At 39.0% G+C, this 24,034-nt stretch overlaps 1 protein-coding gene across 1 annotated transcript; it reads left to right on the forward strand.

Moving 5' to 3' along the window:
- The first annotated feature begins 64 nt into the window (after positions 1-64).
- Positions 65-23,649, forward strand: LOC120433901. The gene is made up of 3 exons (XM_039600920.1): positions 65-2,355; positions 14,176-14,288; positions 23,462-23,649. Exons 1-3 carry the CDS (start codon positions 1,854-1,856, stop codon positions 23,462-23,464), a joined length of 618 nt encoding a protein of 205 aa, XP_039456854.1. The 5' UTR covers positions 65-1,853; the 3' UTR covers positions 23,465-23,649.
- Positions 23,650-24,034: the final 385 nt, after the last annotated feature.

Genomic DNA, 24,034 nt, shown 5'->3' on the forward strand with positions numbered 1-24,034 from the left:
AAAGCTTAATAATGAAGCACTTGCACTTTTCCCTTTAAAAAAAAAAAAGAAAAAGAAAAAAAAAGCTTAATAATGAAGCACTTGCACTTTTCCCTTTAAAAAAAGAAAAAAAAAGAAAAAAAAAGCTTAATAATGAAGCACTTGCACTTTTCCCTTTAAAAAAAAAAAAAAAAAAAAAAAAAGTTGAACGGCAGTGACAAAGCATTCATGTGTTTCTGATGTTTACTATTGTTTGTAATATTTACACACAAAAAGGAACTCAGGAGGAGACACGGATCCCTGTGGCATTTTTGTATGGAAGTAAAAATCTGTCAAATCAAACATGTGAATCAGGGAGTGACCCTCCTTATCCTGCATGGAAAAAGGAGCAGCCCAAAAAAGTTTGTATCCTCATCCTGTAACAGATTTTCAGTATGTAAAATCAATATGACTATGAAAAAAAAGAAAAGAAAAGCTCAGGTTAATTAAAATCAGTCTTTGTTTGTATTAAGTGCTTCCTGGTCACTTTAATGTGCATATTTATTGTTCACTAAAAACCAAATGACAATAAAATTTTTTTTAAAAAACCTTATTAATATTCATGTCAAAAGCTACAATCTCACTAGCTCTCCAACAAGGGACTGTTTCTCATTTGTTTATTCCACTCGAGGAAAACAAAAAGGCATCTCAAAAGTTCTACTTCTCAGTATGTCAAAATTATGAGATGCAGAACTTGAAAAAGGCTTGTAGACAGTTGAAACAAGCTTTCATAAATTGGACACTTTACTAAAGTCTGGCTTTTGCTCACTTGATGTGGGAAAAAAAATCTAAACTGCTACAAAGAAAATGAGTTAAAACAACCTCAAACACTGAGAAACTACTTGTAGGTGGGTAAAAGGGAATCCTGAAAGATGTGTTTACTAGAAATTTTTATAGTCTGAAAGTCAAAGATGAGAACACTAAACATCAGTTGGAATAAACATGAAAGATTTTTGCACGAGATATGAGGACAAACGTCAGCTTTCTTTTAGTTTTATTAAATCTTCTTAGCAAAAAAAAAATTGCTAAAGAAAGAAAATATGTTTGTAATTCAAGAGTTACATGCCAACCTGTAACAGGCTCGGGTTGTGTGATTATTTTTTAAAGCTAGAATACATGAAAAGTTTATGGTTGTTGGGGTTCAGCCACTTAGTCTGTAGTGAAGAAGTGCAGGACATGTTTTATGTTTTTTATATAAAGTTAAACAAAACACAAAATCCAGATGTCTTTGATCTGACCCTATCTTACCAATGTCCCCCTGCCAATAAACATTTTCTTTCTCCTTTACCTGCGGACACCTGATCTTTGTTCGCTCAGTGGAATGGCACCATCCTGTGGTCAAAAGAGGGACTGCGGAGTGATGCAGCAGCAGTTTGACACACATCATATTGATTTGTTTATATTTCTCCCTGATTTTAAATTGTTACGCTCCGGGTACTTGCAGACATATTTGGTTTGCATTGTGGGGAAAGTTATCTGACAGAGGAGGCAACAGGCAGTTCAAAAACAAGTTTTATCAGGTAGGAATTAAAGGGCCAGCCGGAGAAACTGGATAGTTGTTTAGGTCTTGGGAGATGTGTGATGATGATGAGAAAGAAAGCTTAAATTTGTATGTCTGTAAACGAGGACGCAGTCCTTCCTGGAGCGCCAGTGTTTCATGTCTCCCAGTGAAATGAGATCCAACCCGTTCTCCAGCACACCTCCGACCGCCTCAACCTGCTCTCCGACTGGGAGCACGTTATCGACGGTGTCATCGTCACACATAACAAGACCTCACCTGTGCGACTCTGGCGAATACACTTCCACGCAGCGGCGGACTATGAAAAGTGTGCGTAATGATTAACCACCACGCTCGGAAATACGCCCCCCCGCGCTCATCGGTCACAGATGACTGTCCGCTGGCCCTGCAGGCTGTCCATATCAGCAAACACCAGGACACTCTGAACGAGGCAACGTGGCCGCAGACGGGCGCCAAGATGCGGATCTCCAAGGCCAACAAGGGCGCGGCGGTGGTGAGGGCTGTCCGGCGGCAGGCGTCTCCTCAGCCGTCCAGACTGGAGGGGATGTGGAGCGACAGAAAGCTGTCGAGCTGCGGACCTGAGGGGAGAGACGGGGCAGGAGCTTCTGGGAACGCGATGGAGGGACACGAAGGGGGGGCACCCCGTGGTAGGAAGAAGGCATCCAAACCACATGTGAAGACCATCTTCTCCCCCGAAGACAAGGACCCCAGGGTGAAGGAGGAGACCGGAGAGGGACACGCCTTCGAACCCGGAACGGAGAGCAACTGGTGTGATTTGTGCTGCAAGTACATCTTCAAGAATGGTCTCATCTGTGCAGGTGAGGGTGCATGTGATCAAGTCAGGGTTGTGGGGGAGGTGGTAAAAGCCCACAAGATAAGAGGTCTAAACAGAAGGTGGAGGAGTCCCAGAAGATATGGAGACTTTAACCTAAGTGGCTTGAACCATTTAATGCAAAAGATCTCCCAAATATCCAGTGTTTTCCTTTGCTGAGCTTCACACATACTCCACCACAAGTCTATGATCCATCTACATATGCTTTGGGAAATACTGTCTGTTATTTTGCTGACCAAATAGGTAACAGTCCTATATGATATGTATATGGATAAATGAAAGAAACATGCAGCTTTTCAGCACTATAGGCAGAATTTTGCTGTTTTGGGGTTGGGTTATTTTTTGGCTTGTGTTTTGGGGTTTTTTTTTTTTTTTTTTTTTTTGAGTCAACAATGAACCAGTTGTTCATCAGGTCTTTTAGGGAAGTTTAAATCATTTGAATGAACAGGTACACTCTATCAGTGACATCAGCATTTTCAGGTAGCGCCATCTGATATGTAGCAATCTCTCCTTGTTTCTGTGCTGGTGATGACTTAAATAGGCAGGGCTACGAAAGAAGCCCAGTGCTGGAATGCATGTTGGTATCCAGAAGGACTGGTTCAGGTGTAAATGAAAACTGGGTGACTCCTCAAGGGCAAACTCTGGACCTCCCTGTGTGTCCACTTCTGTCGAGCAAACAATAGAAAAAGGAACCTTAGAAACTATTTCTTCTTCCCTAACGTGCAGGGCTTCAAACATGGTTGCAGTAGTATTTGTTTTTCGATGGAAATTAGATGGAAGTTTTGAATATTTGAATATCTGCTTCGAATACATTAACCCTTTGTACTGCATAGCTATGTAATCATCCTTGTAGAAATTCCTAACTTATTTTATAAAATGATAAAACGTGTCATGACTCAGATTTTCTGTCAGAGCTTCAGTTTCTGTTTCAACCTCAGTTATGTTGTGGAATTCAAACAATGCTCAGTTGTTATGAAGGAACAAGGTATGCCAAGAAAATTTCCCCTACATTATAACACTACCAACAGCTCGAACTAAAAGGCAGGATCCATGCTTTCATGTTGTTTACAGCAAATCCTGACTATAACATCTGAATGCCGCAACAGAAATCGGGCCCATCAGAAGGATTTTTCCACTCTGATGATGTGCATTTTAGTGAGCCTGTGTTAGTTGTAGCTTCAGTTTCCTCTTCTTAACTGGCAGAAATGGCACCAGGTGTGGTCTTCTGCTGCTGTAGCTCATCTGCTTCAAGTTTCAGATGCTCTTCTGCATACCTTGGTTGTGATGAGTGGTTAGGCTATTTCAGTTATTCTTACCTTCCTATCAGCTCAAACTAGTCAAGACACTCGTCCTCTGATCTCTGAGATCAACAAGGCGTTTTTGCTCAGAGAACTGCTGTTCACTGGATATTTTCTGTTTTTCAGACATTTTCTGTGTAAACTCTAGAGATAATTCTGTGACCCCCCCCCCCCCAAAAAAACAATATTTCAACAGCTTCTGGAATACTCGGACCAGCCCATCTGGCACCAACAGACACGACACCTTAGAGTCACTTAAATCATCTTTCATCTCCTTTCTGATGCGTGGTTTGAGCGTCAGAAGGTAGCAGTTACCTAAGTGCATTGTGTTGCTGCTATGTGATTGGCTGATTGGCTATTGGCTATGTGATTGGCTGATTAGATAGCTGATTAAAGAGAAGCTAAACAGGAGTTATTGAAAGGTTTCCAATTTTAAACCACAATTCACCTTGTTCTCACTGTACTCATCTTATAAGGACGAATCAATTTAAATGTGAAGATATTTAAAATATACTCATTTGTCCATCTGTATATGTATCAATGATATAATTAACGTTAGAGACAGAAGGAAGTTTGCATTAGTCAAATAAACACTTTTTATTTTATAAAATATACCATCCTCAATTACGTATCATCGTTTTTACATTTTTCCTCTCCTATAGTAGACTGGCTAGCTATTAGCTCAAGTATGCTAATGTTAGCTAAGATTAACAAATTCAAGATGTATTTATCGCGGTTAGCTGAAAACGTCTCACTTAGAAGGCCTTTAATATTGAACATTTTCTGTTTTATTCCTTCATTCACAATGTTTTCAATTTTTCTTCTACTTGTTGCTAGAAAAAAAATATTATCAAAGAAGGACATTAGCTAGCTTTAGCTACAAAACTATCGACTTGCTAATTCTGATTAGCTAACATTACTCACTCAGATTTTATTAACAAAATATGTGCTACTTTAAATAGTAACATTCATAACTTTGGGATGACCACAAACAATTCTGATAAGTAAATAAAACAATAACTAAAATAAAACAACTAAATATGAAAAGAAAACATTATATGTTTAATTTGTTAGCGTCATAAAATTGAAGTTGGTGTTAAAACACTAACTGCAGCAATAAATACGCTTTGCAAATCTCCAAAACTCCCTCAATTAGCCTGATTTTAATGTCAATATGCATTTAATCTACTGTAATATTATACTTAAATCACATATTGTACTGCAAAAAAATTGAGAAGCCCAACAGATACAACACTAACTGTTTTACTACTCTATCTCCTCCATTTAGCTATTTAACTTCATTACATTTAATGGCTAATGAGTGTGCAATGTGCTCTATAGCTTCCTGTCACTTTAATCAGCCTTGCTGATGGAGTTTGTGTTTGTGCCTATAGCTTTTCTCTATCAGCAGCCACTCACAGAGCCTGTTACAGACCCATGATTTCACCTATATTTTAACAAAATGGCAACTGTAAAAAAACAAAAACAAATCCCCAAACATTTTTATGCCTTGCAGTTGTCCTGCAATCCTCCACAGAGCACTGTTAATATCCGTATCTGTCACTTGCTCACTTATTAACACACAGAAACAGTGACTTATAAGGCATCCAAGCCTCGCAAGACCATGGTTCAGTTATTTCTTTCAAAGGTTAATTTTTCAGCTGAATGTTGAAATGAAAGTTTTCCCACAACATAGTGTTCCTTAAAAAGACAAGAAATATTATAGCTTTTACTGGGAATACATGCTCATGGTTTTGTCAGAGTAAATCAGCAACATGAGAGAGAACTGAAGATCATTGTGATGATAATGATTGCTGAAAGGTAATATAACAGGAATTACTGTTCACATATTTTCCATTACACCCATAACTTGTACCAATAGAGTGATTTCCAGGAAACGTCCAAGAAAATTATTAAACCGTGACAAGCCTGTAATTGAAACAATGCCAAGTCCTTGCAGGGTTTTTTCTTTGCTGAGGAAGAGGTTGGTATTTTAAAGAGTATTTACAGACTTCATGTCACCTTTATGCTGTAGCTTCCTGATTGCAATGTTATGGGTCCATGTTGGCCTTAAATTAAAATGTTATTGCTATTAAAATGAATCTAAATAATAAAGTAAGTAAAAAGAATACGTTTTAGAAATGTGAAGCAGTAATATAGAAAAACTAAGTTTTATAATATAAAAAAGAGTTTAAATAGCTCAATCGTTTAACCTAATCTAAATTTAAATATTCAGTTTCTCTGACATTTTCTTCCCTTTTAAGTTACAAGTTACCTTGTGTGTATTTATAGTGTGTCTGCCTGTGTTCCTTGTTGGTTCGTCTGTGTTATTTGGTAATCTCCGCGTCTCTCTGCTCCTCATTCTGCTCTTCATCCCCTGCGTAACCTCCTGTTTTCCCCTGCATGTGATTCTGCGAGTTATGGTTTTGGGTTTTGTTTGTTATTAGTTTTCCCCAGTTTAGGTTTAGTTTTGCCCTCGCTTTTGTTATTTATCGTTCACTGTAAATCTGTAAACTCACTTGCATCACCGCCGCTGTCTGCAACTTGGGTCCTCCTTCACTTCCCCACACGACTGCTGCCCCAGCCGTGACATTAACATCATACAGCACTCAAAGTTTTCTCCATAGTTGTTCTGTGTCTGTTAAGATGTTTGAGTTTTCAGTGTACTCTAATATTTTATGCTTTTTAAACAATAACTGGTTCAGTTGGAAAAGTGAAATGAGCTACAGAAAGCTAACGTGTTGTCCTTGGTTCAACTTCTGTATGAAAGTGGTTTAGCTCACGCTCTCTCTCTCTCTCTCTTCCTGTGGGTCTGTCATCCTATGGCTCTTTCTCCGAAGTAACAGGAACCACCGAAGAGAGCCGGGGATCTTTGTCTGATTGGGTTTAATGTTGCATTAGTGTGTGTATTCATTAGTCGGCTCTGTAGAAGGGATTTCTGCAGGCAGCTGCAGCTTGTTTCCAGTCAGTTTGCTCTCTTATGTTTGATGTGACAGAATAGAAATAGCAGCACTTTGTCCTCCCTCACCGTGATTCTTCTTCTTCTTCTTCTTTTTGGGGGAAATGGCTCTTTAATGTTAAGCTTCTGCATCCTTCAGTTCAAGCTTGTCCTCTACATTTAAATATGACTTAACCCAACATTTTTCTTTTTTTTGTCTACTTGTTCAGATCTAAAGCTCCTTTTAAAGAAGCTGAGTGCCTCTATAGCTTACTTAGCATTAGCCAATAGATGAAGCACTCAGGCTAATGGCTGCTGACATCCGTACTCCATATGAAGCCACAAGAGCTGTCAGAATACCAACAAATGAAAATATCCCATTAACTGTTTATTGTTGTTTACACTTTCCCCATTTTCACAAGCTCAAAAGGAAACACACAACAGTTTCTTAGCCCAGTGCAGGTTTTTTATTTCATGACTAATCAAGAAGATAAAAGACTCATTTAACAAAGTGATGACTTTGTTAATGGAAACTTTCAACATATGTCACACAATAGTGCCACCTTATTGTGTATACATACATACATAATATATTAGAAACAGATATATTTGTACTTTGTAGCTCTTATTTATGGTTATTACATAAAAAAACAATGTTTCCAGTAAATAAGCAATAGCAGCAAATGATAATTACATTACCTTTAAACAAAGGAGAGGTATAGTATAGTGTTATAACTAGTGAAAACATCAATCTATATTAGTGTTTTATTATAAGGTAACAATACAGTCACGTTGTTGCTATATTAGGAACATTTATTTCCAAATACTGCACAGAAATGATGATTTTATTGCTCACAAGTTTACTGTTTCTGCCTGATGGTATTGCTACATTTTTTTTTTACATGATCACTTCTAGTTAGTATCACATTATGTAAGTTTCAGTCTAATATTACTCAGCTAAAAACTACAGTTGATACTAAGCTATTACTTACTTATAATTTGATATCTAGCGGCTACTTCCTTTTAATTTCCACAGTATTTCCTCATTTTACTACTAGGCTGTAACATAAGAATAACAACTTGCAAGTTTGATAAAAATGATTTAAAAAGTAGCAAAAAAGTTGACATTTAGTCATTAATACTTAGATCAAGGTTTGTTAAAGTGGCGATGATAAAAATCGACAGATCAGCGTCTGAGCTGGAGACGGTGGAGAGGTTTCATAGTTCAGAGAGTCATTTAGAAGCACTGTGAGAAATACCAAAGCTCATTGTTCAAACCTCTTCAGTGTAGTCTGCCTTCACCTTTTGTGTGTGTGTGTGTGTGTGTGTGTGTGTGTGTGTGTGTGTGTGTGTGTGTGTGTGTGTGTGTGTGTGTGTGTGTGTGTGTGTCAGCTGCTGTCCTGTTGTTTGTTCAGTCGCTGTGACAGTTTGGCTCTACAAGACACATTTAGCCTGTGGCTAATGGCACACACACACCCAAACACACACACACACACTACAAACACAAGTGGGTGACGGTGTGTCTGGGAGGAGGGACCAGAGTAGAGCAGTTACTGCAGACAGAGACGCATCATGGATGGGAGTGAAGGATGACTATTTTGTGGAATTATATCAAGTTATGTTTGGATATGAATCACCATCTGAAGCCTGCAGGAACCCAAAAAACCTCAAAACAGTGTATGTGTGTGTGTGTGCAATGGGGTTTACCAAAAACTTTGGGAAACCTCTGAGGAGAATGTCCAGATTTTTCTATCGCTTTCCAAAAGTGATGCGACGTTCTGGACGCCTGGAAGTCAGTCTGCTGTGGAGAAGCTCTGGTGAGTTATGAGCGATGAACAGGACAGACCATTTAGCTGACCAGTATTCACCACGGTCAACTTCTCTTATGCAGTTTCTTTCCATTCTCCTCGTCTGTTAGTAGAAACTTATCCTATAGTTTACAGTAAACTGAACTGTTCTCTGGTAAGAGGAAACCTAAAATATCATGCAGTAAAATAACTTGTTAACAAACGCTTTGAACTGATCTGCCTATTTATGAAATTAAGATGGTTTTTAGTGGAAACTGAAAAAACAAACGCACCTCAAATGTCAGTGCCCTGCTTCATTTCTGCTGCTATTAGTGTGTGTGTGAATGTGCTTCAGTCTTTATTTTTCTCTTATACTTTTATCCTTTTTATATTCTGACTGGCTCAAGGTTTGATTACATACGCCCAAGCGCGTGTCCAGACATGTTGACAGTAACAAAAGAGACAAGACTAGAAAGATAATGAGGGGATAGCAGATGGCTGCTGCATTCAGCCCACACCTGTCCTCATTCACGCACCTGTCTTTGTCTTCTAACTTGTGTACAAGTATTTGCAGTTAGTGGACACAATATGTAGTCCTACCTACATATTTCACGCCGGATACTTAACCCTTTCTGCAGGAACTGCATTGTCTGATTTTACATTCCTTGTTAATGCTTCCTCTTTAACTTCTAATGCACCAATGTAAGGGCCCCCATACATGGCTTAAATAAACAAAGTCACTTCTATTATCCATCCATTCATCCATGGATATGGAGCAGTAGCGACTACCTCACAGTCCACTAGTCCCCAGTTGTGTTACAGAAGTTCTTCAGTTATCTGCACGCCACCTGGATAGAAAGAAAAAAACAATCTATCAAATATGTTTTTTGTCTTCTTCCTGTGCACTTGTGCTCTAATCAGGTGATTTTGGTTAATGTGGAAAATAGTGGAGCGGAACAGCAAAACAGGTTTTGAGGAGTGAAAATACACATGGACATTGCTTTTATTTTTATTGCACAAAAGGAGCATGATGGTAAAGGGGAAGCTGCATCCAGGACAGAAACAGCTGCATTTTACTGCATTTTTCAGCTTCTTTCAAGCACCTGCACAAACAGCATCCTAATGCTAAGCTAACCAGGAGCCCAGAGTCATGACAAAGCTGAGTGAATGCCAACCCCATTCACCCCATTCATTCAACCCCATTCAGTACCTGTTGAACTTCAACAGGTAAAAAAAGAAGTGATGAGCAGTCAGGCTGCATTCCCATCACTTCACACTCAGCTGTGAACTGCTCCAGTCTGAGCTGGAAGCCACCACCTGATGAAGCCAACAGAAAATCATCATCTGCAAAGAGCAGAGACGAGATCCTGAGGCCACCAAAGAGGAAGCCTTTCGCCAGTTGGATGAAGTGGAAATTCTGTCCATAAAAATTATAACCACAATCTGTGGCAAACACTTTACCCTGGCCAAGTCCACCGCTCACTGGGAACAATCTGATCTACTGCTGCTAATCCGGGACAAGCTGTCAATGCAGTTGTAAGGCACCGAATGGCTTGTAGCAACCAACCAGATGCCCTATATGCCCATGTTTACTTATGCCATAAGTAAACATTTTTCTCATTAGTTTATAGTCCCAGTCACTTGATTTAAGTCTTAATAAAAAATAAAGATTATTTTATAAATAATGACCCAGTTAGAGTCACAAAGGAAGATAAAGTAAGGCATGTTTTAAGCCAACCCAACTTTATGATTGACATGTCTGTGCTATGTAAGCCAGATCAACCAATGTCCATCATACCCCAGTTTAAGAGCAGTGGGATGGTGTGTGTGTGTGTGTGTGTGTGTGTGTGTGTGTGTGTGTGTGTGTGTGTGTTTGTTTCAGCACATGAGTGCTAAAGGAGCCGGAGCCTCATGGTGCTTCTCGCTGCACACACAGAACAAATTATAGAACTCGTGCTAAAAAACATTTCACTTTCACACATGGGTGAAAAATCCATAGCGTCTGGACAGTTTTGGATTTCTGACCTTTGACCTCTAATGTGAGACCCTGCTGAGTTTTACTGTACGATGCTAAAACCCAAACTGAAATGGTAGTTTTGGCTGCAGTCAGTCAGGTTTCAGATTGTCCAGACTCATCAAAGCATTTTATTATATTTTAGACAAAATAAAGAGAAAAGTAGCATTAAATACAACAAATGTAATTCTAATTTTTAAATAAAAATTTCCTCAATCTGATTTTCCTAAATCAAGATTTTCATATTCAAGAGAGGTTTTTCTATTATATTTTGCATTTGCTGTCTTAACCAACTGAATCAGAACTATTAATTCATAAGAATACAACGAGACAAACACTTTTAATATATAGCTCTTAAAAATGTTCACTTATTAAAATCTCAATAATAGTTGTACATTTTTCGCTCTATTAAAAAATTGTCCTGTGTTAATCTGTTTAAAGTAGTTTCTATGTATTTTTAATTCAGTCACTTATTATATATCAGTACAGTAACAACTCACTGTAAATGACCCCTTTGTCAAAATGTGTTTTTACATGTTTACAGGCTTGAAGTTAGGTTCATTCATGCTGCATTGGCAATGAAAAAAAGAAAAGGTTACAGAGTTTATGTGTGTGTGTGTTTGAGACGTTCCTCCAGCGGGCTGATTGAGTCTGATCGATTTGTGGAGTCTGGGAAATGCTTTTATCCCTGAGACAGCAGATGAGGCAGATGGAGAGGAAGATGATGAGAAAAAGGAGGAAGAAAAAAACGCAAAAAACTGAGATATGATGGAGATCACTGGAACAGTCCTAACAATTCCTTACTGAAGATGAATGTTTACCTTTTTTGTCAATTATATTGCAAATGCAGCGATTGGAAGGACATTTTTTGGTATTCCTGTACACAAATTTCCATTCATCCATCTGTTCCATTTTCCAAAGCCAGTACCGGTATCAGTACAGAGTGATACGTACCTGCTGAAGACTCCTGAGAACATTTCGCTTTGTTGCAGTGGTTTAAAAGTCATGAACACAAACTAATAGACGATAATGACGAGGGGATGATGGCAATCATTGGCTAATGATCTATGAGTTCCGTATAGCAAACAACATACCCTTGATAATCCTCCTTCCTGACTCTAATTATTTGCCATAATTTACTAACTTAATTTTAAGAGAAGTGAGCTGTTTCTCTTTCACAGCATCTTCCAGACTAAAAAAAAGATGCAACACTTCTCACTCGGCATTAACAGCTGAGGTAAACAGTGGCCTTCCACAGATAGGGAACAAGTCTGGGGTGGATGTGAACACTCCAGATGCCCGCAGCCTCATGGACTACAACCTAAATTTAATTTTTTTGATCTCTCATGCCTGACTAAAACATGTTTGTCCTATAGCAGACACCGTAGCTAGGGCTATGCACCTGAACTGGGAGGGGTAAGACGACAGAACCCAGTTGATTGCAATCTGCAATCTACTGACATCTAGTGGTGAAAAATGTCACACACTGTAACTTTTACTTTTAGGACTTTGAAGCTACATCCATCTTTAATTCTTTCTGGGGTTTTTCGTTTCAGTTAAAAGTAGAAAATGCAGCCAAAATCTTTATCATGGTTTAAAGTGGTGCACTGACTTTTTTCTGGTTTGGTTTGATGCAGCACCTGCTGTGTGTTGATATCTTCTTCATGTCCAAAAATAACCCTGCATGCTGCATAATGGTATTGATGGATGGATGTACAAGGCTCTTTATGACTTCCTCTGTGGATCAGGTTCATTGTCAGAAGGGATTGAGGTGGATGATTGGGCGGGCGGATGACTGGATGGGCAGGAAACTGGATAGGCCGACTCAACTGTAGTCATAACAAGCTACGAAACAGAGCAAATGGGGAGGAGAGAGTGGCTGCAGATGGCTGAGTCAGCAGGCCTACGTCCATCCATCCATCCACCACTGCCACCCCTCCTCCTCTCCTGTCTGTGTGCCCATCTCACTGTGGCCTCCATTTGACTGTTAAATCACCCACTCAGCACAACAACAGAGAGAGAGAGGCAGATAGGGAAACGGGGGAGAATGGCACATCAGCATCTGAAGCACGGCCGAGAAACACCGCAGAGAGAGAGAGAAGAGAGAGTGTGTTGGCATGTGTGGTTCCATTCAGCGCGAGTGTGTGTGTGTGTGTGCAGGAGGATGTCATGTTGAGGCTCGTAGACAGGATTTCAGTGAGTGTATGAGTTGAAGATGGGAGATGGGAGCAGCCATGTGCAAGCTGTCGGATAAAGTTGGACAGCACGTGAGAAAGAAGTCGACAGGTAGGATCGTGGGACTAAAGACACACACATCTGCACGCACGAGGCACGTGTAGGGTTTTGTTGGGGTGCGTCAGAGTGAATAATGTTTGTTTGATTGCAAGAAGTGACTTGGAACAAGCCCCCTCGTCGGTTCCATTTGTTTTAATGGTGCATTTGGGTTGTAGCCATTATTCAACACACACACTGTGTGTGTGCGTGCCACTTAATTTAAAGTTAAAAGTTAGGCACCACAGGGAAGAAGATATGACTTCAGTGGCTACATTTAGTCTGCAGCTAACCTGTTTTCATGTTGATTTAGCCTTAAATATTTTTATATATTCCTGCGTCATGAGAACAAATCTGTAAACATTGCTTAATAAGCTCTGTTGTGAGCCAAAGACTGTTTGTAAAATGGGTTTTTATGTCCAATCAAAAAAGCTGAAAGCCCTAAAATGATTGATTTAGTGATTAAAAAGATAGAGGGAATCTATATTTTCGTTGTTGGAACAAACATTTTCATGTTTTGTTTGATAAATGGATAAAAAGGTGATTCATTTCTTACCAATTGCTTAATTTCTCTCAAATGACTGGAGTTTTAAAGCTGTAGCAAACAGTTTATGTAAATTAAATATGCTTTTAGTAGCTTTGGTGATTGATGTGTTAGAATCTGTAAGCTGTCTACAATTAGATATTAGATGTTATTCCTTAAAATATAAGAATGGTAAATGGACATTGGAGGATCAGATGAGCTCATTCAGCCAAGCTGAAGCTTCAAAGCTGCTGCTCAGTGTTTTTGTCCCATGATTCTCAAACTTTTCCAGCTCATGAAAACATTTTTGTTTCTAAAGCTTCTCACGTTGTTGCGATAGGACCATCCTGTGGGATAGGCTCCAGCCCCCCTGCTACGATGAATGTGATGAGTGGAAGAACATGGATAAATGGATGTTTTGATTTTTCTTTTTTTTACGGAGTGAGAAAGCCAAATTTATGTCGCTAATTAAGAGAAAAACACTCCTATAATCAGAGAAATCATGTTGTATTTGTGAGCCAGCAATACTAGTTTGCAAAGAAGATGAATTTGACTCATCATCATCCAGAAGATGTCATTTTAAAATGTTCCTACAGGTTTTGCTCATCTGAAGTATCCTATATGAATGTGGGGCCCACATCTTGCTCATGACTTTTTGTTTTTATTTAATGGTAATTTGGAAAAGAAATTGTCATATTTAATTCCTCTTTATTTGCATTTTAATGTTAAAACATAGTTCAATCTCACCGGATTTTATTCTGAAACCTCTCCCTCCTCCATGTCATCATTTGCATGTTGTTGTTTTCCATTTGCAGAAGAAGAACCTCAACCGACACGCTGCCCTTATCAAAAGAGCATTTGCATATACGTTACAGAAACTTTTTTCCGTATGCATATCTGCTCCTTACTGCTAACCTTATCATTTATAATTTTATTACCAGTGAATGAATCTATAATCAGGTCATTTCTCTGCAGGTTGCAAGTACGCGTGCCACACTGCATGTCGGGACAAAGTGGCACTGGACTGCCATCCTCCAGCGTCACCCATCAGCCAGGACCAGCTCAACAACAACAACACGCCGATCCATGTGAGTACACAAAACACTCTGACTGGGATTTCTCGCTTTTGTTTTCCAGTCAGCTCCGTCTAATCCAACTCACGAGAACCTCTTTGTGTGTAACTGTGGTCCAATTATCCACAAATATATACTACAGTGTGGGTTTTAAAAAAAGATTATTTAGTGTTATGTGATGGTGAAATAGTGTTTAAGAGGAACCACACCTGATTTTGAGCACTTCAATGACCTCCCCTCTGCACTGTGTGATGATTAGAGATTAGTGTTTTATTGTTGAGCCAGTATCAGCAGTTAGTTTTATTATTATTATGTTATTCTTTCTGAAAGTATCTTTGTCTGTGGAAACAAAAACTACATACATTTAACAACAAAATGTAAGTAGAGTTATACTAGAGGAGTCTAAAAAGTCTCCTGGGTTGTAAAACCCAGGTTATTTTAAATTTTATTTTAAATTTTGGCTTATTTGTTTTGTTTTGTTAAATTTATGTAAACATTTAAACAGGAAACAGGAAGTAATATCTCTGCATAAAGCAAAATTCACAAGATCCCTTCACATTTGCTGATTTTCAGTTTAGAAAGGACAGATAAAATATAAATACAATTATAATCACTCTGTTTTTACCATTTTTTTAAAGCATCAATAAACATATAAATAAATAATAATCCATCACTGTAATGCTGTTGATCACCTCTGGATTGTGCTGTAGGCTCATTTTTTAGCTGGTGCAGTTTGCTGTTTCCTACTTTTGAGCTATCCACACACAGTACAAGAGAAAACAGGAAGCTAACAGTTTATTTCATTATTTTTTGTTGAACGGTGTTAATGCAATGCTCTGTGCCTCCATACCTGGCAATACAGGCAGAGTAAGACTTGCAGATTACAGGCATAACAGGACAATATTTCCTCTTTCATCTTCAGAGAGATGCCCACTACCAAAGGATAACAACCAAATATTAACAGAGTTTGAAAAACATTTATTTTAAACTAAAATGGGCACAAATATATATTTTAAAAATGTCACCGTAGTTACCAGTGTTAGGATTTTATTGCTTCAGCAGCCAAAACTTTAAACACAACCTGTAACAAATTATCTTAAAGAAGTAGAAATAAACTTAAAATGACACAAAAAGACAAATACTGGCTGTACGACTTCATAAATCCCTAAAATAAAGTAGATCAATAATTTTATAGTTTTTCAATCACTGATCAGACAAAACAAACTTTCTGATATAAATATAGGTTTTAAGAAACTTTGTTTTTTAAGTACTTTGCAACTTGTTCTCTAATGTGTGCCTTTCTCCTATTTTTGTGTATCGCTCTCTTGGTTTTATTTCTGTTTCTCCTGTCTGCTGTGTATTCCTGCTGTCTGTTTATATTTTATTCCTGCACAGTTGGTGTGGAGCACCCACAATTTCGTTGTACATGTACAATAACAATAAAGGGCTATTCTATTCTGTTCTATTCTATTCTATTCTATTCTATTCTATTCTATTCTATTCTATTCTATTCCTAAAGTGCATTTTACAGACCCAGTTCATGAAGTGATTAGTTAATTAGCTGATAATGTGATGGATGTGGTATAAAATTATATTTATCTGAGCTGGAAAACATGTTGGAGTCTGTTTTTGATTAATCCCAGTCTGCTCTGATATAAGATCGCTACACTCACACACACCCATCATGCATCACTCACCAAGAATGGTGTGTGTGTGTGTGTGTGTGTGTGTGTGTGTGTGTGTGTGTGTGTGTGTGTGTGTGTGTGTGTGTGATTCCTAGAAGACAGCTGGGTGTGCAGGAAGCCTGGTTCATGTAAAGTGTCTTTGCAGACCACATGAGGCTGTAGTGCAACACCGTACAACTTTATCTCTGTAGGCCTTCAATAACTTTAACTTTGTGTGTGTGTGTGTGTGTGTGTGTGTGTGTGTGTGTGTGTGTGTGTGTGTGTGTGTGTGTGTGTGTGTGTGTTAGTACAGCCAGCTAGAGTTATTTCCTTCATAGGAAACAGTTACAGGATGTGTGACACTGGCAAAAAGAGAGAGATCAGCATGCAAACACTCACGTGTTCGAATCACAACACTTATATTAAAACAAATAAACCACTCGTCTTTCTCCGGTCAACGGTCACATCCCGTTTTATACAATGGAGGAGTTAAAACCCTCCCATTATTGTATTCATGCACTAATCCACATTTTAGTGGATAAATATTTATGTATGCACAGATAAGTTAATGATGAGTCAGCAAATGAACAGAACACAGAGAGTGTCAATAGAAAATTGTATTTTTTAGTCAGTATAAGCTTTTCATGATATAAGTTTACTTGTGATAGAATGCTGCATGATGATCATTTCCTAGCTTAGAACTGATTGTACTTTTCATTGTTTTGGACTGATTGTTCTTTATAAAACGTGTTCTGATATTTGTATCTGAACCTTCCCACAGCGATAGTAAGAAGTCAAACAAGCAGTTCTGACCTCACACGCGCACACACACACACACACACACACACACATACGCATATGCTCACGTCACTGAACAAATGTATTCATTTTTCTTGTGTATAAATAAAGGCAAGTGCAAGAGCAGAGCGCGCACTTCACAGGGCCCCCACTCTGATGTGAGCGTTCTGTGAAGCGCCCTTGCAAGTTAAAACTGCAGCGTCTGTGTGTGTCTTCACTCTTAGACTCTCAGCTGAAGAAGTGTCATTTAGAATAAATCTCTTGACAGAGAGGAACTGTGATAGCACTAAACAGCACTAAAAGTTAGTTTTTAAATGTACCTAAAGTGTAATAATCAATGAAATCTTCTCCCTGAATGCATAAAAAGGGGTCATATTGGGCTTTTTCTTCTTTTATGATATGATATATCTAATCAAGATGTACAAGTAATCCCTGTGAACAAACAGCTCGGACTTTAGATTGCTCTAAATGTTCAGATTCAGACATTTTTCTCTATGTCTGGCTACTGTGTGAGTCATGCAAAGCTACTCTAGGATAGTCCAAAAATACAAGTATAGAGCTGGCTCTATGTCCCACCCTGATGGAAGATGGCTCGAAATTAAATGGAAGTAATTGGATGCTTCTGGAATTTGAGTTTTTCTCTTGTTGAGTTTTTGATCCATCTATCCTTCCATACATACAACCATTCCCAAGCCAGTCAAGAGGCTTAATCTCTCTATCTTGTCCTGGCTGTTTTCCTGGCATCTTCCCAGTAGGACATGCTCACTGGTATCCACGATTGACTTCTTTTGGAATGGGAACCTTTCCGTAAAGTGACCATCACCGTCAAACTTGGCTCTCTCTTCAGCACAACTGATTGGTGTATCTGCATCACTGCTGATGCCACACTGATCCATCGATCCATCACTCACCTGCTCCAGTCTCCCTTTACTGGTGAACAAGAGCTTGAGATACTTAAACTCGTCCACCGATCCCAGCAAACGTTTAGACGTGGAATAACCAATCGGCTGCTGGTGGTAGTTCCAAAATAAAAGTTGTGCTGATGTCGGAGACACAACCTCAACATCGTTTCAAGCTGCTCATTGAAGGTAGCACACAGACCTTTGTTAGGCTTTTTAGCAGGAAAGCTGACACTGCAAAGATACCTCAGACTCACGCCCTCTCACTCTAGGGCCCATTTCTGATCCCACTGATTACACGGTCAATCCAGTGCATCACAGGGTTTATGCTGCTGACATCAGGGATGATAGATAAGACAAAGTATATCCTCTTTAGATTCCTATGTACTCCCATCATGTTCTTGATCAAAACAACGTCACACCTCACTGCTTACATCCCATCTGGCAGTGACATTGTTGTAAACTCCAATGAGTTTCTAAGGGTGGTTTTGGCTCTCGTGTTCATCAACACTGGTGTGGGTTTATTCTTCGAGGAGGAGGAGGATTAGCTCAGCATAATTTCAAACCAATGCTGAGCACATTTGCACTCTAATAGTGCTGAATAATGCTGAGTAAAGAGCTTTTGTGGGCTTTTAGGTGTCAGTTATTTAATAAAAATACATTTCTGGTGTGGTTGTGGTGTGTGTGGCCACAGATGTGTAGCAGACATGCATGTGTTTGCAGTTAAATGGATTGTATGTGGGCTGAGACACTGATTGATAATGAGCATGTACTTTTCTTTTAATAATACATTTAGAAATCCTGCTTTTTTGTTGTTGTTGTTGTTGTTATTGAAAACGTGTCAAAAATGCAATGTTGCCTGTAAGTTTTTTAAGACAGCTGAATCATGTGAAAGAGCGACTGTCTGTCTGAGGTCTGTGGTGGAGACGTCGTCTACAAACTGAATGCCTGAGATAACGGCGTGATATGCCGCCGTAAGGCAGTTGTAAGCTCTGGTGTTTTAGAGAAAGTAGTGAAGTCTGAGTGTGTCTTTGTGTATATGATAAAGTCAGTTGTGGATTGCGAACCTGCAGTCATTTCTCCGTCATTTCAGGTCCATCCATGCATTTTCCTAACCACAAACAACCATTCACACACGCGCTACAGCCAATTTAGACTCACCAATTCCTCCTAAAGTCCAAAGACTGTAAGAGGAAGCCACAGAGAGCCCACACAGACACACTGAGAGCCTGCAAGCTCCACACAGAAGTCTAATTTCAAGCCATATTTTCTAAACTTTCGCCTTTTTAAGTGTCAGAAAGAAGGATGACCTTATTCAGGCTAAACTCATTGGCTAATGACTTTCAAAGCAGTTTTCTTTATATAGTGCCAAATCATGATCCAATAACAGAGAGAAAACCCAACAAGCAGACAAACCCCTGTAAGCAAGCACTTGGTGACAGTAGGAAGGAAAAACTCCCAGGAAATCTGCATTATGGATGAACTGAAGACTTTTCAGGGAGCTTTTAGAACACCAGGACAAAAATGAATCATAGTAGTCCAGCCTAGAAGTAATAAATGTATGAACTAAATTTACAGCATCATTCTGACACAGGATATTTCTAATTTTTTAGATCTTTCTCAAATGACAGAAAGCAGTCCTTCATATTTGTTGAATATGCACAATATGCAGCTCAGAAACAATTCCAAGATTTCTCACAATGTTACTGAAGGACAACCAGCTCTAAATGACTTGTTATCCGTCATTTAGAGCTGGTTTGCAACATCCTGGACAGCTGAATACAAACATAGTTATAGGTACAGGAAAACAGCCACCTGCATGCATGTATGTATGCATGTATGCATGCATGTATGTATGCATGTATGCTACACCTTTCCACCTAAATTGGCTCACATAGCTAATAAAAATAATCCCAAAAAGGCCACCAGGAATTGTTACATTTGTCATTCAAAGTTTGCATTGTACTACCACACAGCTGCAGTGGTCGTGAGTTTTTCCCGTTAGAGCTGCTGATTGGCTCTTTGGGGGCAGGAACAAAGCAGCCCTCCCAGATTAGATTTCTATCCCGGGTTCTCGCTCTTATAATGTTTATTGGAGTTGGAAGTGTAGATGTATGTGGATGCCTCTCAGCAATAGCTGAGCTACACACACAAATATACACACACCTGTGTTAGTTATCACAGTGACAGTGATCTCACACAGCAGCCAGCCAGTGTTTGGAGGCATTTACTCAAGAGTGTAATACTAGCATCCCGTGAGAATGGCGTATCAAGAAGTAGGTCAGCAGGCATCAAAAACAGTGCAAACACCGCACGCGAAACTCAAACAGCTTGAGAGGAAACAGAGTTTAATGTTAAACTACTAAGTGTTTAATTAACAATTCAATAAGCTAATAATTCTAGTGTATTTTAGTCTATGTACTATAGTTTTTACATAGTACATTTACTCTTTACTCATTGATTTCTTTTTTTGTTGAGTTTTCTTATTAATTTCTTATTGTTGTATCTGTTGTTTTTGATCATATCTTTAATTTACTTTTACTGATTCACTTTATAATCCTTGTGCTGCTCTAACAAGGAAATCTCCCTAGTATGTGATTAATAAAGCCTATATCTATAAAGCATAGAAGTGAAAACTGTCACTATGTGCTTTTTTCTGTACAGTAGATTCACGTATGTCCTAAATTACCTCTAGTCATAACAGAACTGTAACAGACAATAAATAGTGACCAACCACAACAAGTTATTTTTTCCCCCTTGAGGCCTAAAAATGGTTCTTCTTTCTTTTTTTATGTATCTTGTTATTCTTTAGTTATACTTGGACCTCTTTCTGCGGTCCTTTATCACACTTTCCAATACAAATGTCATCTTTTGAAAATTATTACTTATATTCTCCTGCATTTGATTTTTATTCAGTAAAACTTTTGCAGACACATCTGCAGGTTTGTGTTCCAGTCAACTGCAGGGGCGTCAAAACTTATTTTGGAAACTGACAAAAGATACAAGCCCGTTATTGCTTTAAACTTTAGTAACCGGAGATAACATTTACATAACCTCCTCTGGAGAGGCCGTACAGTATGTGTACCAGTTATAGTCCTGCCATGTGATAGGTTTAGCTGAAGGGGGAGACAGTTAATGAGTGATGGGGAGAAAGAGGGAATCAGGTCTGTTTCCTCTGTGCTGGGAAAGACAAACATGGGCAGACGAGAGGAAACGAAGACGGCACAGGGAAGGAGACTGAACGAGGAGTCGGGTTGGGGATGATTGTTCATGTGTTTTCTCTTTGGCTCTAATGGAACCTCTTTAACGCCACCCGGTCGGTGGAGGATGATTTATTGGGGCCTGATGTCACATTAACTGCCGCGCTGGGTTTTCAGGAAAATAGCAGGAGTTACTGTAAAGACCATTAATGATAGGGAACACTGATTTCTTATCATTACCTTCAGCTTTTCCTCCTGTGCTGCTGTCCCTGATCATTACTGGTGACTCCTGCTGTCTTAATAAAATAACCACAAACAAAGCAGAAAGAAAAATGATTGCTAAATTTCATAGTATACTGTACAATTAGCAGATGGTGGTGGCTCAGACACAATATGGCACTGTATGAAAAAAGAGATTTTCTGGCCCTTAAGTGAGTCCCAGCAGTTAACAGCTGTTTACAGATCGTGAAGCTGACATTTAGAGGAGCTGGAAACCGTGGGAAATATTTCTGCACACAAGAGGAGGACTTCTAGCATTAAGTGAAAGTTGCGTCAGGGCCAGGGGTGTCAAACTCCTTTTAGTGCCTGAGCCACATGAAGTTTAATTCGATCTCAAGTGTGCCAGAAAAGTAGAACCACCTACCTAACTCTACTGAAAACTCTCAGCAAAAGAAGGTATTTTTTGTTTTGTTTAATTAATTGTATAAAAAAACCTAAATCCTCAAGGTGCTTCATATTATAAGGTAAAGAGAGAACCTCCCAAAACACTGCAAAGATCATTTAGCAGGTTGCATGTTAGACACCAAGTCTGGTCTCCGGGGCTGTGAAATAGTATGAGGCAATTAGCGTCGCAGCAGATGAATTCTTGCCCACTTCTGTTTACAAAGTTGTTTTATTTCATCCACACAGAAAAGTTTTCCAGCATGAACAACCTCTTTAAGGTCACGCCAGCACATCTCAGTAGGATTTTAGTCCATTCCAAATCCTTAATTTTGGTGTTTTTGAACCATTCTGAAGTGGACTTGCTCGTGTGTTTTGGATCCTTGTCCTGCTGGACTAGCTGAGGGTGCTTGAGCTTCAGGGCATGAACTGATGGCGAGAGATTTTCCTCCAGAATTTTCTGTTAGAGAGCAGAATTCATGGTTTCATGACCATCACACTACCACCACCATGGTTCACTGGAGTATTTGCAATCCCACTGACTCATGGATGTCAGTGATTTTCAGCTTTTTCAGCTGTTTCTTTAGATCATGGCTGGTCTGCTTCACTTTGTCACACGGGTTCTATTTAAGTGATTTCTGGATTCAACAGTGTACTTTGTATTTACTCGGCCTGTCTTTGTCTAATATTAACATTTGTTTGATGATCTGAAACAAGTGTGACAAATATGCAAAAACAAAGAAAACAGGAAGGGGCAAACACTTTCACAGCACTGTAGTCCTCGCCACAATGTCACAAAGTCAGAGTTAACAGTGAGAAACAGCATGAATCTCAGTGTGCAAATAGGTATTTGAAAGGGTTTTATATTGTAACTCAGTAGGAAGGAGAGCGGGAACAGAACTCAAGGTAATGGTTTTAAAGTTAGGAAGGCAACTTTAAAAAAGAAAAGAAGGAATGTTAATGGGTTTTCCCTCTGAGTTTTATGGTTGCTCATTAACAGCTATATGCTAGAGCCGGGGTGAGGTCACATTAAAGTAAATACACACAAACACACACACACAAGCCAAACCAGTGGAGAGCAGCTGTAAAATCAGCATGGGAAAAGGTTTCTGCTCTTTTTTTCTACATTGTTCCTCACAGAGTTTATTCTGCTGCTTAATTTGGGGCTTTATTCTGTTTCTCTGTCTGTCTTGTGTCAGTTGAGCTTTAACCTGGAGCACAGCGGTATTTGAAATCCTATTTTATGCTTTGACCTTGACGGCACTTATTGCCGTCTTGGTGTATTGGCGCATTTTGTGAACATTATCCTGCCTGGAGTCAAGACAAAACTAAACTATAGTTCAGGGTTGCTGACTTTAGATACTATTTAGAGCGAGATTCACAGAAATTGGTTAACAGCTTAATACTTTTAAGGGATGAAATCCACAGGATCCACAGGTGAGACCTGTAGATCCTGACCATTTCTGTGTCTGTGTTAGGGATAATTAAGAATCCTGCAGATCTGCAGATGCAAAGCTCCTCTGGCAGAGTCCAAAAATAAAATATAAGTACATGGATCTGGAAATGAGCAGTTCTCTTTTCAGTAACACAGCGTTCCTGACTGGTTGATGAGTCCCCAACCTGTTGGTGCGCGGTTGTTTGAGGTTGCTGGCATTCACTAAGAGAAATTTGTTCGAAAGAGGTATATGGTGCTGCCCTAAAAAACCTTAATTGCCCTAGTTACCCGTAGTTTTCTGAAAAACTTGGCTTTTCTGCAAAAAGTTGCTGAGCAGTAGTGAAACTGTAAAAACTATAAACAACAATATTTGGTTGTGCGCTAATGCACAACTTTTACTTTGAAAGAATTTTCTGTTTCTGCTTTGCACTTCAAATTTCATGTAAACTGCAGGCAAGTCTAGCAGTGCTAGCAAACAAAAGCAATTTCAGGGAGGTTATTGATGCAGCATCCTTTCTGTGACCTATTCTAGTGACAGCTTCCAGCAACCACCTGTCAGCCACCTGGGAATACACATTTTCCCCAGTGACCAGTGGTTACCATAATCATTTAGATGAAAGACTTCCACAAACAGCTGTAAACAAAAAAGTGAATTTCAGGTAACATATTTTGGACACTTGAATTATAAAACACTCTCTGCTTTAATCTAAATTGCCAAAGAATTTGTCTTCAACTTGTAGAACGAAGTAAATGAGATAAAACTATATGAAATATAATTTGACAGAAGTGTAAGCATGCACGTATCTGCTGATTGAAGGATTCTGTGATGCAAGCGAACGATTTCTGGCTCTCATACTAAAGACACTTTGTTATATTTTAGGCCAAACCAATACACAAATGTTGGTACTGAATGTTTTGAGATATGGAACAGTATATGTGACATGATCTTCAAAAGTCCTAATATGCAATTCAATACAACATTTGCGGAGGATTTAGACTTGCAACATTTCCAAATATTTTATGACTTTTATGAGTTCCTAAAAAGCCGAGTCTGTTGACTGTGGAGACGTTTTCATTAACAGACAGTGCCAAACAATTTTATGTA

The sequence above is a fragment of the Oreochromis aureus genome, linkage group 17 (genome assembly GCF_013358895.1).
Source record: "Oreochromis aureus strain Israel breed Guangdong linkage group 17, ZZ_aureus, whole genome shotgun sequence".
In the NCBI taxonomy this organism is placed as follows: domain Eukaryota; kingdom Metazoa; phylum Chordata; class Actinopteri; order Cichliformes; family Cichlidae; genus Oreochromis; species Oreochromis aureus.